This window comes from Pseudonaja textilis, chromosome 1 (genome assembly GCF_049901715.1).
Source record: "Pseudonaja textilis isolate UNSWEBS1 chromosome 1, rPseTex1.2, whole genome shotgun sequence".
In the NCBI taxonomy this organism is placed as follows: domain Eukaryota; kingdom Metazoa; phylum Chordata; class Lepidosauria; order Squamata; family Elapidae; genus Pseudonaja; species Pseudonaja textilis.
In genome coordinates, this window is record NC_141990.1 from 292077662 (window position 1) to 292094266 (window position 16605).

General features: G+C 38.3%; 2 protein-coding genes across 5 annotated transcripts in view; both read right to left on the reverse strand.

The window, feature by feature from the left end:
- The window catches only part of CCDC88C (coiled-coil and HOOK domain protein 88C), an 86753-nt gene extending 81997 nt beyond the window's left edge, over positions 1-4756 (reverse strand). For all 4 annotated transcript variants that reach the window (XM_026713117.2, XM_026713109.2, XM_087922097.1 and 1 more), the window contains exons 1-2: positions 4550-4756; positions 1876-1976 (exon numbers count right to left, since the gene is read on the reverse strand). In XM_026713117.2, the coding sequence (XP_026568902.1) occupies positions 1876-1976; positions 4550-4609 (161 nt within the window). In that variant the 5' untranslated portion in view covers positions 4610-4756. The remainder of the gene's footprint in view (positions 1-1875; positions 1977-4549) is intronic.
- A 6919-nt stretch (positions 4757-11675) lies between these two features.
- Positions 11676-16605, reverse strand: part of PPP4R3A (protein phosphatase 4 regulatory subunit 3A) — a 36776-nt gene continuing 31846 nt past the window's right edge. Inside the window, exons 14-15 of the mRNA XM_026713135.2 lie at positions 15318-15544; positions 11676-12705 (exon numbers count right to left, since the gene is read on the reverse strand). Coding sequence (XP_026568920.1) covers positions 12607-12705; positions 15318-15544 — 326 coding nt within the window. The 3' untranslated portion in view covers positions 11676-12606. The remainder of the gene's footprint in view (positions 12706-15317; positions 15545-16605) is intronic.

The window sequence follows — 16605 nt, forward strand, 5'->3', positions numbered from 1 at the left end:
CACACCATCACCATGATCCCCTTACAGGGAAGCTAGATTGGACTGTACACAAATGCTGCCATTCTGGTTTTGTGCTAAACAGACCCAACCCTACTGGATAAAGGTTTTAGTTTCATTGATCTTGAGGCACAACCGGGCATTCTGCCAACACTGGTTTTGTTTTGTTTTTTTAAAAAAATCCCTTCTGTAACGGAAGAAGAAAACCAGCTTTGTTGAGCTGCTCCAACAGTCCCTGTTTTAAACACATGTCACATCTGTGTAAAATGTTCATTTCTGGAAATCAATGAACTTTTCAGATGGGTGGGCATGTCGGGCAATAAGAACAGAATCAGGACATCTTTAAAGAAAACTCCAGGCTTGAGAAAACTATATTACTCAAGACTCTTTTAAAAATGCCTGTTTCAACTCAAGCATGAAACTGAAATGGAAGATATTTTTTTCATCCTGCCATAAACTCTGCAACAGGAAGAGATGTGGTCAAAGGCAGGCTTAACGGAGGTAAAAAAAAATGACTTATGCACAAATTAAAATTTCCCCTGGGAAAATTAGTCTCTTATCCGTTACCATTTTAGGTTAATTTCTAATTTGTGAAACTTCTATGCTTGATAAATAATGTAACTCTTAAAATGTATTTTCTACCCTATTCTCCCTCCCCTTCCCTTCCCCTCTCTCCCTCTATATCTTTTCTCTTCCCCCCAACCGGCCTTTATCCGGTGTGTTAGGCCGGGTGTTTTCCTTCTTTCCCCCTAGCCGTTCTCTTTCTATTTTGTAAATGTATTGTCGATGTGTTTTTAAATTGTAAATTCAATAAAATCTTTTTTTTAAAAAAAAATGGACATGTTCACGACACTTCTTACATATACAAGACACTAGTATATGAAATATACTTGACAAAAATAATAAGGGAAGCGGGCTTAGCATATGAAAATCTTTATGATTCCTTAAGGTCAGCCCCCGTCTAGGTCATGTGACCAGGAAGGAGGAAGCAGAGAGACTATTCTCAGCAAGCACTCAGGCGCCTCAACAGTTAATGATGCGCTGCAGCTCCCAGCTGGATCCAGCCCAATTTTGACCTTGATCTTTATTTTGCTGTTTTCTCTTCTCCTCCAAATTTTATCCCTCTCTGCTCAATTTTCAGAGTCATCCTGGGGACGGACAGGAGTCCTAATCCCCTTTATGTACTCGATTTCTAATATGCATGGGTTGGGGGAAATAAATGTCACTGGGATCTTCCATCTAAAAATTAAAAAATTATTTTCAAAAGCCATATGACTCCACTCCCAACTTCTAAATTATAGCTTAGTTTTATGATCATCAAGCACACTATTACCCACACCAGTTTTTCTCACAACTGGATACTTCCAAAAGTTTCAGTTTCTATTTTCTATAAGCCCAATTAACAAATCAGGAACAATGGGAGCAGCTGGTTCAAAGTTTCTGGCGGGTGGTTTGGAATAAAACTGTTCTAGGTTAAGCATCAAGTGTTCTCCAAGCTCTCAGTTGGAAACTTTTCTCCTCCCATTTTTTATAAATCTTTAACTAGAGGTATCAAGATTTTCATAAGAGACCATGTGTATGTCAGGATGTGCTCTAATGTTATGGAACAAGAGCTCCCTTTTGCTTAATAACTGGCACAATAGAACAGATTATCTTTTATATGCTGTTCTTCTTTAAATTTGCTAAATATATAACATAAAACAAAAAGCGTTCCAAAACCAAACATAAGCTAGGAGTGATTCTTCATCAAATTTTCCAAAGAGGAAAAAACACTACACTACCTATCTAGAAACAGGTTATTTGTTTAGTCTCGGTGATTTCCAATGCAGATATATTTTATAAAATTTAAAAGCCATTTGCTCTTCTGGGGTAACTTACACTTGCAACATTATTTTATTCAGGAAGACTCCATCTGCTAGATTCATATACACTGTGAGTTTGTCTTCGTTATCACTCCCTAGTAGTCCAAATGTTTTTACCTGCCAGAAAACATAAAATAAAACATTTTAGAAAATGCTTTCAAAAGATGAAACATACTTACTAATTTTGTTGTGGAAGTTGCGTGTTTATATTCATTTGAATTATAATTCGAAGGTTATAAACTAATCGTGAAAATGGTTATCATATTCCTTCTGGTGGCAAAAACAAAAAAGCTTGGTTCTGTTCTCCAGCTTCATTCTCCAGCTATTAAGAGTGATCTGAAGCAGGGATCTCCAGCAATGGCAACTTTAAGCCTGGAGGACTTTACTGGCTGGGGAATTCTGGGAGTTGAAGTCCGCCAGGCTTAAAGTTGCCAAGATTGGAGACCTCTGATCTGAAGAATCCACATCTCTCCTATATTAGAACAGGAATCCCATTTATTCAGATATGTGCACTCTCCTTGTTATTTTACCCATGATATCTGCAGCCGTACTAGTAGTGATAAGGTGAAGGTACACAAAACGTTTTTCTTTTACAGAAAAAGAAATGTCCATGATTATCTCCGCTGTCGTCCCCCCCAGTTCAATTATGTTTGATTCTCAGAGCTTGTTTGGACATAACCCTACAGTTTTCTTGGTAAGGTTTTTCAGAAATGGTTTGCCATTCCTAGGGCTGAGAGAAAGTGACTGCTCTAAGGTCACTTAGGTGGCTTCATGGCCAAAGTGGAACTATAATTCACAGACTCCCAATTTGTAGCCCGATGCCTTAACCACTATACCAAAACTGGCTCTCTATCTCTACTATAAATCCATTCAAAATTCATCTGAGCCAGATCTAGTTTTCTTCCAAGATCTTTGCTCATTTAAATTCATTTAAATTCTTCACAGAGACCAAGACAACCGACTACTCCTTAAAAAGAATCTGTTTATCGTAAATTTTTTGTTAGCCGCTTATAAGCAGAACAATTCTGCTAAAATATAAAGATGTTTGGTTTCTTCCAATGTAACCTTATAACACAGCACACTTATCTTGCTCCTGTTAAGTTAAGAGCTTCCATATCAGATTCTATAGAAGCCTGATCTATACATGTCACAACATGGAACAAGAAGTCAGACTGCAGGTAAGTTACTGAATTTTGGAATAAGAATTTCCTGCAAACAAGAACTACAACCAGGAGAAATGCATAAACTATTTCATTCAGTATTGTGTATATTTTTATGAGGACTATTTAAGGGAATTTCACTAATCTGTTATCATTATTTTTCCACCATGTAATAAAATCAGGTTTAATCTATAATATAGAATGCTTGGCTACAAAAAGCAGAGCAAAAATATTTGGTCGTATCAGTTTGATTTGTTTTTCCTTTCTTCCCAAAGTATGACCATGCTGGTTTGGTACAGGGACTTTCTGGTTTTGCTGAAATCAAATGAAGAGATAATACATGAATAAGCCTGGCATCAGAGGTAGCATATGCTATTGGTTTTATGCTCCCTTGCAAATGAGCAAGTTTTGTATAAACACCTGAAAATTAAATGCCTATCTACAAATCATCATTCTTCCATCTGCTCCAATGATTTCAATATTTTATAAAATCTATGGTGTCCTTAAAATGTGTTGGGTCCTAACACCAACCTTAGAAACATTTTCTCTTAAGTGGGCCCACTTCCTTCTAACATAAAGGAAACTGATTAATCAAGTAAAATTCTATCCCTGGACCAGAAAACAAATTGGGATATATGTCTATATGCAATGCAGCAATATACTTGTACAAGTAAAACTTTTGCAAAGTGGCTAGCACACCCCACATAAAAGTCATATGTACAACAATGAAGCATGCATGCACACCCATGGTTCTAATGTAAGAGAGAGTCTACAATACAGGAGGCAGTATAAAGGAAGTTACAATCAAATACAGTCTTACAAAAGTGTTCAAATGCAATGCACATAATGACTAATCCAAAGTCGTTAATGATTTACACAAGATTTCTCTATTTATGAAAATATTTTTCCTTACAAGGTTTGATATAGTCATGTATTTCCAACGCAGAAGCCTATCTAGTTAAAAAAAACGGAGGGGGGGGAGCTCCCCCTTTCAATCCCGTGCCTGACACCTTGCTGCCATATCGACAGGAAAACAGAAACGACTTTCTTTCAGGACCAAAAAGCGGCACTTCCAACAATACCAGAGCTTTTTGCTCTCTGCCCTCCGCCTGGCTTTTGATCCGGGTAGGGTAGTCCAACATTGCCAATAAGTTATTGCATTGGCATTAACTTACGGGACCGGAGAAACCAACCTTTCTCATTGATTTCCGCTGAAATAACCGTTTCCCCAGCACGTCCAACTAACTTGCTCCCCCTCAGAAGGTCAGAGAAAAGTCTCACCCGACCAAGGCACAGCCTGAATTTTGACGCTCGGTGCACCCAATTCACTGCCCCTCTCGTTGGCCAGACAGCGCGCTTTCCCAGGTGGCCGGCCCGGTGCGCCACGAGGGAAGCGCTTTCGTCCCATCCCAAACTCTCTCTCTCTCCCCCATTTCTCCCCGCCGCCCCGCCAGCCCGGACCAGCGCTCGGAGCGCCCTTCGCTGCCCAGAAAACGGTTCTGCCAAAGCCAGGCCGCTTTGCAAACTCACCCAGGTCACCAAAGGGCTCTGCAGGAAGAGTTCCAGGAGCTCGGAAACGGTCACATCCATCTTGCCTCAGAGGAAAAGCCCCGCGTTTGCTTTGGATCCGAAAGCAGGAGAGGCGGCTGGGAAAAGGGCTCAGCCTGGGAACAAAGGCGCGGAGCCCATGGCCCAGAAGGAGTCGCCCGCTTAGGGGAACAATGCGAGGTTCATCTCCTTTCCCCTCCCCCTGGGCGAGAGAGGGGAGGAACGCGCGATCAGCTCCCTCCCTTCCTTCCTTCCCCAGTTTCTCTGGGGAAAACAAACAAAAAAAACACGCCGCCGTCCGTTCACAACCTGCCGGGACGGCCGAGTAGTCAGCCAGCCGATAGTAGCAGCGGGACGGAACTGCTTTGCAACAGTGGCTTTTGTGGCTTCTGATCGTCGCGAGTATTTTTTTTCCTTTTTTTCCCCGGTGGCGGCTGCTCTTTGCCGCCGCCACCCAAGAGTTTCTATTTCGTTGGGAAGCGTGTAAAAGCGAGTTCTTAAACCGGCAGCTTTGGCAAGTGTTGTTTTTGTTTCTCTCCGAAGGTCGAAAAGCAAGAAGCGAAGGCGCGCCACGGCTCGCGTTCGCGCGCTCGAGCCTTCCAATCTTGTAACAGGACGACGGGACGTGCCGAGCGCTGGAGCTTACTACCTGTAGGAAGGACGCGCGCTTTTCTCTTAGGTTGGAAACGGAGAGGAGTGTGGGCGGGTGGGGGAGAGAGAGAGAGAGAGAGAGAGAGCAAGCGGGAGGAGTCGGAGGGAGGACGATGGGGGGAGTAAGAAAAAAGACATTTTGATCGACGTTACGGGTTGCAAATGACAATCTGGGGAAAAGGTTTGAAGTGACCAATAGAAGTGGCTGGCAATCGAATTGGGCTGGAAAGGTGTTCGCTGTTCAGCTTTAGTGAAGCCCTTGGAGGCGGGGATGGTGGGGTGGGGTGGAAACAAAAGTGTGTACAGGAAATGAGGGTCCCGCATCGAGAAGACTCTGTACTCTTCTTCGCCTGTGACGCGATACCTGGTAGCCCTTGCGAAGTTATGGCAAGTCGGGGCAGAACCAGCCATTTTCGAGCAAAGAAACCCAGTTTTTTTGGCATCAGGAGCAGAAAAGAGCGTGGGGTGCCACGGAGATTGTGTGGCGGGGAGCGCGGCGTCCGTGGCTGGCACCTCTGAATTGGCTGGCCTCGCTGAGGGAAGCCGAGGAAGAGTCCGCTCTGTCCGGAGAGGAAAGGGACGAGCCCCGTTGCGCAGCCGGTGACCCCGGGCGACCAGAGAAAGGCCAGGGGAAAAGAGAACGATTCTTGGCAGCAGCTGGAGGGGTCGCCCAGGCTCGTTTTCAGCACAAAAGCTACCATGGCAGACGAAGACCTCACCCTCCCGCCCGTGTCGTCCTTCGGCGCTCCAGGATGTTTTGCTTCCGTGCTAACTAACGGCCTTTGCCGACGGCGCTGTAGCTTTTTAGGCTTCCCTATTGAGCTTAAAGTTTAAACATGAACTGATGCCAAAAACGCCCAAAGCGCAAGAGGGTAAAAAGTGGACTGTTGTAATGACGAGGCAGTCGAGGTGTTTGATCATGATCAAATGAATCATGATGAACTTAATTGGAGTCTAGTCTTGCATTTATACACATTTTTAGTAATCCTCTAACATTGGTTAACTTTGGTTTCTGCTTAACTTTCGTTACTGTTTAGCATAGTAATTAATACAATTAATTATCTCTAGTTAAAGTCGAACATGTTTACTTCCTCTCTCTAATCCTCCTTTACATTAGTGACTTGGTTTGCCTGAGTTGTAATTGCTTGTAAACATTCCTTATCTGGGGTTTGCCATCCAAGATAAGAACATTCCTGCAATTACAACTCTACAGTGGACAAGTGAATTGGAATTAGATAGAGGAGTTAAACTCCACAGTCCTAGGAATAAATTTAGGGAGGGTGATGGAGAATGCAGATTACAACTGTTGCTGAAACTGCAGCTCTTAATGGTGGGAACGTTTGTCTTGGCTTTCACTGTCTGTAACACAGCTCTTTCCTAGTAGTTATCTTCAGAAATAGTTTTTAATAATAGAGTATACAAAAGTGCCTTCATAACTTGCTTTCTTCTTATTAATATAGAATGTACTATTATTACCTACTACCTATCTTATATAGGAGTGATAGAACAGGTGGTAATTTGTTATTGGAGGCTGAGGATAGTGTCTTGTCTTAATAAATACATGTTAATCAAATAGGAAATCACTTCCTGCTTACTGTATATAGTCCAGAACAGATTTTGCTAAATCAGTAATATTGAAAATTTGAATCTGCATTTTTTTCTATTGCTACTAAGTACAACCAGATGGCCAGACTTCTAACATTTCAGAGGCACTATTATGTATGCATATCAGGAAATAGTTGCTGCTTTGGAAATTGTAGTCTAATTGACAATCAGGAAATGCATTTATGTTGCATCGTGATGAGATATTATCAGCTAATTGTCTGTCTTATTTTCAAGGTTATGATTTGTTTTGATTGGTGGAACCGACATTTTTTTAAAAAGGAACTTCCTCCAAGGCATAGTTTTATAAATTGTTTTAGAGCAGGGCTATCAAACTCACGGGCCAAATGTATCATGTGGCCATACCCACGACTGGTTTAATGAAGGGAGGGGGGAAATCCTGATATATCACATGACACTGCCATGACGTGAATTTGACATCATTTTAGAGCAGGGGATAGCAGAAAAGGGGTCTGTTGCTTTGACCACATTACTGTTTAGCATTGTGAGATGCATAAATAAGGCAGGAATGACAAGTTTGGCAGGCACTCTTATTCGGTTTCATTGTAGATAGGAAACCCTCAGCCATACTGTTATTATTATTTTTCTTACATTTCTCTTTTCCTGATGCTGTTTCTTTGATGAGATTATTTGACAACTGTCTGTCTGGAAAAAAGTTGTTAAATAAAAATGTGGATAATTTTCAGATTCCCACCACAAATTAATAATAGTCTCTACGAATTTCATTCAGTCTTTGTGTTCCTAGTAGAATGAACATCAGGAGAGAAGCTACTGGAAATCTGAAGAAGAGTGAAAAACTATACGACATAAATATTTGGGCTTTGTAGTGATATACCAAGTGGTTCAATTGCATACATAGGATCTACCAACTTTGATATAAATATAATTCTGATGTTTTTAAAACTGATACATCATGAAACTGAAGCTTTAAACATGGTGATTTAGTTTACAAAAGGTAAAATATGGTGCGCTTTAAGTAACAAACACTTTGCAGTAGTATATTTGCACCATCTAGTGGTTATGTCAGAAAAAAATATATCCTAGTGACCATAGCAAATGGAGAATTTCAAACAAAACACATATAATACAAAAGTGATGCAACCCCCCCTCCCAGATTGAAAATAAACATAGCTTTCAGCTGGATAAACCATTTCAGTAAGTATTTGCTTATTCTGTTCTGAATGGTTGCTTTGTTATGTTAAATGTTTGCTTTTAACACTTTTAACTGTTGCACTTTCATCACTACCTTTAGTGGCTTGTGTTTTTGTTATTTGTCATGCTATGTTATTAGCCCCCTTGAACATCATTTTGTGTGTGTGTGTATCAGGACCAACAGAGAACATAACTGTACATATAAAAGGAATTCAAGTAAACTCTTAACACTAGTTCAACAGACTAGGGGATCAAGCATCTACAAACACTAGCAGGCATATTTTATCAAACCTTAAGAAAGGTTTAATAAAAACCTTTATTTAAGAAAAATCAACACACCACAAAGGAGAGTATTTGTATAAAGGAGAGTATTTCAGGACTGAAATTAGAGGTCTTTGGTGTTCTCTGAGCTTGGTTGTTTTCTTGCAGATGTTTCATTATCCAAACTAGGTAATGAAATGCTAGCACTGATGCTATTACTTAGTTTAGGTAACAAAATGTGTGCAAGAAAATAACTAAGCCCTTGTTTAAAAATACAGAAGATCCTGATGCCACATGATCCTATATGTTTTCAGTAAATGGGAGTTTACTGTAAATTTGTACACTATATATTCAAGAAGTAATAAATTAAATCAAAAGATAAGTTCAGAGAAACTAAGGACCCCTCAAATCAGCAGTTATCTTGAAATAATTTCTAGTATACACCATGCACCTTACTTGTAGACATGTATAGAATTAAATAGATTTTTTTGATTTGAAGAAAGGTACATATATACAACACAAGTGGTGTCCACCATTTTTTAAAACCAATTGTTCCTTTTTTAATGAAAATTTCCTTCAAGCTTCAGTGCTGTTCCAAATCAAAAAGTCTGAAAACTGGATAAGACAACAAGATTGGGCTGAAAAAATCCAGTTAGTCACTAGATAAAAAGCAAATTGTTTTCTGAATTGCTTTCCTGCCATTGAGTGGTAACGTTTTTTCACTGAAGATTTGTTAACTCTAGATGTGGATGTTTTGATATTGCTGTTTCCCTAGGCATATTCAAACAGTTTTGGAGTTGAGAGGAATTTCCTGTGTGAAAACATTGGAAATAAACTATGTGCCAATTGTCAACACAGTAATTGCCTGCCTTTGACTGTTTCCCAGCAACCATTCCAAGCGTCAACAAAAGCTTCCTTGCTCATACGTTTCTAGAAGTATTTACTAGGGGGAAGGTAAAAGTATTTTGGTTTCAGAACATGGCTGGACAAAACTAAAGGGATGGCAAGCCATGCCATTTCAGAATTTAAAAAGAAATCACATAAAATGTTTCTTGATGATTAACAAGCATGACAAAATTGTAGCTATTACTTTTTAAAAGTAAATATATTTAAATCTGCAAAAAACCTATATTGCTGGAAATATAGGCCAGATTATGAACTGATTGCTATTTATAAAAATAAAGCTGGTTTATTTGTAGTTGATATATTTTGTCATTTATACATATACCCAAGTAATCAGTGGGCAAGCACTATTTGCAACTGGTTTCAACCTTTTTACTGTTTTGTTGATTTAGATTAGAAGCAGGAATTTGGGGGAAACCAAAAAAAGGAGAAGTTCTTAAAATAAATTTGACCTCAGTGATATAAACAAGTACAGAGTTCCTGAAATAATGTAACCCTTGTTAAAAAATACAGAAGATCCTGATGCCACATGATCTTATATTTGTTTTCAGAAAATGGGAGTTTACTGTAAATTTGTACACTATATATTCAAGAAGTAATAAACTAAATTGAAAGATAACTAAGATAACCATTTTATTCTCCATCTTCCGAATATCAAAACAAAATATATTTGTTTTGGAATGGAAAATGAAGTCAAAATCTCTCTACTTATGCTTTCATTAAAAAAAAATTAACAGTTTCATACAGAGGAACTCTCTCCTCAAATGCAAGGCAGCATTTTAAAAGAATGGAGTCAATTAAAATTAACTAAAATCAACTAAGAGAGACAGCAGGCCACTTAAAAGTGTTCAATTTTGATGAGAGATCTAAGTTCAAGTCCTTGCTCAGCCATAGGGGTCTGGGTTTCTTTCACGCAATATACCTGAGAAGATTTTGGCAGGGATCTGTTCTCTGAGCTTGCTATTTAGCTCTTGGGATGTTTTGTTACCAGACTAGGTAACATCTTCAGTGGGATTTTGGGGTGAAGTAGATCGGCCTTGTGACAAGACCAAGTGACCACCAAGGACCTATATAAATGAACAAGACATTTCATCCAGAAATCCTGCTGAAGATGTTATCTAGTTTCATAACAAAACATCCAGTAGGTAAACAATAAACTCTGAGAACAAACACGTGCCAAAACCTACAACCCCAGGGTACAAATGTGATGATTTTGGGGGGGGGCTTGGCAACTCAGCAATGGAACTGCCAATCCCAAATGTGTTTGGTAAGCGAGGATTATTTGTATTCTGTCCTAAAATAAAAGCATATTTTAGGAATCTCTCAATGATTTTCAAAGCTGCTGTGGTCTCCTTGGAGGGAGATGTAAATAAATAGTTAATATTCCTTGCTTTGTGATATATGAAGCAGGAAGCTCTTACTTTCTGGAATGTGAAGATTTGAACCTAAATGTTGGGCTAGGCTTGAGATAAGGGGTAGCATCAACTATGAAGGAACATAGGCATCACTAGTCTATTTTGTGCCCATGCAAATTGCATGCAGTGTTCATCTTCCAATCCAGCGTCAGCATGTAAGTTGAATAAATAAGGGGAAAGTACACAGCCTTGTCATGCTCTTCTGGCAATCTGGAACCAGTCTTTCAGTTTTCATGTTTTGACGATACCATAGCTTCCTTACCTATATGTAAGTTATCTCATGAGGACAAGAAGATGATTATCACTGAGTAGATAAAATTAGGAAGAAATCAATTTAGCAATAACACAGTCCTGTGCTTGCCATCAATCATTGCTCACAACTATCCATGGTATGGATAGTAAATCACTGGAAGGAACAACATGCATGTCTTATTCCCTGGTGGATTGTTGGAGAAGTGTGTTATTAGGATAAACAGCAAATATATATAAACTGAGCAGCTAACACATCTAAAAAACAAGACAAGACAATTTTCTAAAGCACAATACTTGGGCATTGGAATTTTATGTGAAGTTTTAACCTAAAGAATAAGTCTTCTAAACTGAAGAAATGAGGAAACTGGATATAAATCATACTTGAAACCTGCGCTTTTACAGAAAAAATGTTGTATTTTGATGACTAGGATCCTAAGTGCATTCAAATAATATCTGTATAACAGTTTTTTAATTGGGATATTAGTCTAGTATGCAATAAGGCAATGATAACTATTTCCTCTCTAGAATAACTTACTTTCTTACCAAGAATGAATTCTCATAAAAATGTCATAAGCCCAGAATAATGAGCAACATTAAAACTGGTATTCCAAAGGGAATCATTTTTAAAAAATACCACTAATGCTGTAGTCCTTAATTTTAATTTTTTTTTATTTTCAAAATTCAAATGTGTTAGTATGACTGTACTCGATAACCATTTTAAATTGAATTTAAACATACCAGTATGTTCCGAGTTAAGAAATTTCAAAAATCTCTTTGGAATACTAATTTCATATTTATAGATTACTTAAAAAGTATTTTTCTGGTAAAAAAAATCAACCTATTTCCCTGAATTGTTTCAAGACAGTTGATGATGTAAAGTTTAATATAAAATATTTAGTCACAAAATAGTATTGCTTTTATATGCACATAGTGGCAAGATTAATTTGCTCTTTTTCAATAAAAACTATACCATCTCCCATAAAATTCTAAACACATTAGGAAATGTGATATAGAACAGAATTACACATATGAAAGAGGTACCAGCACAACAGTGAGATTATATTACATCAAAAAATTTTAATGGTCCCAAATATATACTCAACAACCAAGCATACACTCGGGGCAAAATAAAAATAAAATTATGACATAAAAGTGACATCTAGAATTCCATTCAATCTTTTAATTAAGGGACAGATATATCCCTCATCTCCAAACAAAAATCTGCAGTTTAAAGGGCAAAAGGGAACAGATTAAAAAAAAGAGGAAACATGTTGAACCCTCCCCAAAAAGTTTTTTTTTTTTTAAATCTGTTGAAGTTTGACTAAAATGTTCAGAATGTGTGGTTTTAAAGGCAGGTCTCTTTATATAAAGAAGCTGCTGGCATTCTTAGCTAATGAAGAATGGCAGAAAAGCCTTTTCTTCAAAATCTCGCACATGGTCCAATAAATCATAATCTGATTGTAACAACTGAACAGCCAATCCAGAATTCCACCATCAAAACTCCTGCCCTGTTGGCGTTGTATTTTCCATTTCCTTCCCTGAGAAAAGGGCAAATGTGTGGTCCAAGCTGGAGAGGTCAAAGGCATGTTTTTCCATAAAGCATAGTCTTTCCTCTTCTGCTCCGCCAAATTGGCACTGATTAGCAGAAATCTGTTTTAAAGTTGATCTGTGTTATACACAGTAATTCATTCGAGTTTATTATTTTTATAATATGGACTTCCCACTCTGGAAACCCGGAAACATAGTTTATATCATAATCCATACTGGTCTTCATACTTGTCATTATGAAGACTCTAACTTTGTTTTCTGTGTCAAAGGGAGAGTTTCTTCATCCTCTTCCTCATCGTCATCAGGATAGTCTACTAGCCCAACTAGTCCTCTCTGAAAAAATGAAAAAACATTTGTAAATGGAACTGAGTTTCATTCATAAATTTTTACCAATTAAACTGTTTCATGTAGAACTATAGTACTTTGATAAACTTGTAAAACACAATATTTACAATATTTAATTACAATATTTATGTTTAAATTATATTTAAAGTTTACAGTATTTAAATGAGAAATTATGAACATACTGAATCACCACCAAGTATTATTAATACAGGAACTCTATAAATGGCTTTATTATTATTACAACTAAGAAATGTTTAGGTGATTTGTAAAGAATTAAGTTGCCTGAAATTTAAAGATTATGAATTGTTACCCTACTGCATGTTCTGTCTAATCTGAGTTTATATCTTAAAACATACAATGACGTCTCTTTAGCATTCATGTAAGGCAAACTCAGAATATTTATTTCTTAGGTTTTTGTCTTGCCTTTTATTACTAAATGAATGCTGTTCATAACATGTCCTAAAAACTATGACACACACACACACACACACACACACACACACACACACACACATTCTTAAGTTTTCGCGGGTACTTACATGTATGGTATTCAGCTTTGTTCGGGTATTTTCCCACGTCATTATAGTTGTGCTTTTAAAGTTGTAGCAACATTTTGGCAGAATCTCATCTGCCATCATCAGGCTTCTGTATTGTGTTTGTCTGTGAGTCAGACTTTCACAGCCATTTCAGTTTTTTTTTAAAAAAAATTGAAACGTTTTAAAATGTTTTAAAACTGAAACAGCTGTGAAAGCCTGACTCACAGACGAACACAATACAGAAGCCTGATGATGGCAGATGAGATTCTTCCGAAACGTTGCTACAACACACACACACACACACACACACGATATTCAGCTTTGTTTGGGTATTTTCCCATGTCATTATAGTTGTGCTTTTAAAGTTGTAGCGCCATTTCGGCAGAATCTCATCTGCCATCATCAGGCTTCTGTATTGAGTTCGTCTGTGAGTCAGGCTTTCACAGCCATTTCTGTTTAAAATTTGGTGCTGGCCTACTGCTGAGTTAGAATAGAAACATTGCTACAACTTTAAAAGCACAACTATAATGACGTGGGAAAATACCCAAACAAAGCTGAATACCATACATATAAATACCCGCTAAAACTTAAGAAAACAAATATATATATTACATCATGTCCAACTTTATTGTCTTCTAGTACTTGGAATAACAACCAGCTCGTTATGACTTTCTAGAGGTTCAAGAGGTCAAGAGGCTTGCTGGATCTCAGGGAAAGGGAACCCAGGATAGGGAACCTGTGGAAAAAGTGTGATTCCTAAGTCTCACAAGATGGCAACATTCAAGGGAAGAAATGTGGAGTATATGTACTCGTATCTGATTTGACTGGATGGGCAGATACACTTCAGTGAAACTGTTAGTCTCCAAGAACAAAGGAATAAATGCCAAAACCAATGGAGACGTACAGTTCAAATTACAAAGCAAGCCAGTTTATCTTGAGAGAATGGAGGGGTCACTCTAGATCTATTGAATAGGAAAAATTATATTAGCCCTAACTTTTATGGAAGACTTTCATAATTTCAACAGGAAAATACACTGCTCTTGTTGAACTGCAAATAAGACTGATTCAACCAAAGGGTTAAGACTACTGTCAGGAAACCAGTTTTCCATGAAAGCAGCTAATGATCTATCTACTGATATGAAGTGTCTGAAATGTTTTGTCAAATATTTTATATGAAAGGCACATTTGAGTGCCCACCCATAGATGCCAACTTATCATTGCATCTCTCACATTCCTGAAAAGGTTTAATAGCTATTGGGAAATAGCTTTGGGAAAGGTAATGATTTGCAATTCAATTTCGTGTTCCCCAATAAAACTTCATCATTCTTTAAGTGCTTTATTGTAGATTAGGATATATGGGAAGGCCAAAGCAAAGGTGAAGCAATTTATCTCAAGAGAAGTATAGAACAGTCTCAATATCTTTGATAATTTGGAGACTGAAGAACTGTGAGGAGAAAGTAAATTGGAGGGCAGTTTTCACCTAGCATCCTCAGGTGAAATTCTCCATAGTGAATCCTCTGTAAGTTTTCTAAAAGTATGCATTTTACCCGTCATATTAAGGAACTCAGAAAGCCCTGACCCCTATCTCTTAATCATTACGAGATTAATTTCTATCAATTATTCCAGCAGTCCCCAATCTTTCTGGCTTGATGGACTCGTGGTGGTAGTGGAGTGGGGGGAGGGGAAGGTTTCATGCACACGTGCCACTTTCATAAATACAGCTTCACGCTTATGTGTTTGCCCACCACTTCTGGTTCTCAATGGGCTGCGGCCCATCACTGGGTCGCGGACCAGGAATTGGAAACGCCTGAATTATTTTTTACATTTCCAACATGATTAATAAAAAGCAATAAAGGGGAACCAGACACAAAGTAAGAATAATTATTTTAAAGCAGATAATTATGAAGTAGATACAAAACTTGAAAAAGAAACATAAACTCTGTTCAAACAAATAACAATTTTATTTGCCCAATAAAGCGTGTGGATTGATTGAATAATATGGAAAACATAATACTGATATAAATATACATATAATATGTGATCAGATTAAATGAAAAGAAGTACCTTTGTAGTTATAGCTGCCATCTGAGATGTGCTTTTAGAAACTGATCCAGGAGATCCTGGTGATCCAGGAGATCCTGGTGATCCAGGAGACCCAGGCAAATTACTTGCTGATGACTGGCTGGTGAGGTTAGTCTTCGTACCACTTGAGAAGGAAAGTTTAAAACTTGGACTCTGGCGACCAGAAATGTTAGTTTTCAGAAGGACCTCCTTTTCTTCACTTTCTTTAACTAGAATGTAAAACAAGTACTGCTGTGACAAGTTGGACTATTAAGTAAATAGGATAAAGATATAATCTGATCACATTAGTGAAGTACCTTTGCTTATTTTAATGACATTTTATCACCACCTTTCCCCCAGATGGAAAGGACATTAGTTGTTATCTATACCTACGCACTATTACATACATTATGTGGTTGTGAGTAGGTAAAAGTAACAACTAATGCAGAAATACAAATCTACCAAGTAGGTAACAATATTCTTCAGTGGAATGGCTTGCCTAGCAATTTTTTACACTGTTTTACAGTACTAGATGAAGATTTTTAAATTTTCCAAAACTTTTTAAATCTGAGAACTTTAACTGACTAAAATTTAGCTCTGCTGAAAACTTTTAATTATTCTTTTACCTGTTTTATGAAGTACTGCTGACTGATATGTTTTGCATTACTTTCATTTATTACAAATTTATATTGTATTCATTGTTGAAAGTGACTCACAAAAGAATTGCTGAACAGATACAATAGTTATTCTGTCTATAGATAATACCTATTTATTTGTTAGATTGATAACATCAATATCTATTTACCGTGTTTCTCCAACAATATACCCCCCCATAGGAAGGCCCAGCATGTTTTCTAGGCATGAGGTGAAATTAAGCCCCTCCCCCCAAATTTAGGCCTATTTAAAACATGCAAAATGGGGGGAAGTGCAGGGGGAACTTGCCATTAGGAGTGGCCCGTGGGCATCCATGTCTTGCCACCAGCTGCTCCTAACGGCCGATCAAGGTGGAGTGTATAGAGCTCCCTACCCCCGCCAGACCCAGGTATGGTGCTAGCTGCAGGCTGGGTCAGCAGGCAGGTTGTGGCGGCATGGATGTCGGCCTTGGCAGGGCGCTTTGCACCGCTGCCTCTTCCTCTGCCGCCCTTCTGCTTTCACTTTCCCTTCTGCCCTCGCCATGGCTTATGCTGTGTTCAGACTGCTGCCATTGGGCAAGACGTAGAGGCCGGAGTCCCTGCTGGACATCACGGTGTGACAATAGCGGAGAAGTGGCCCTTCCAGAGGGTGGAGGAAC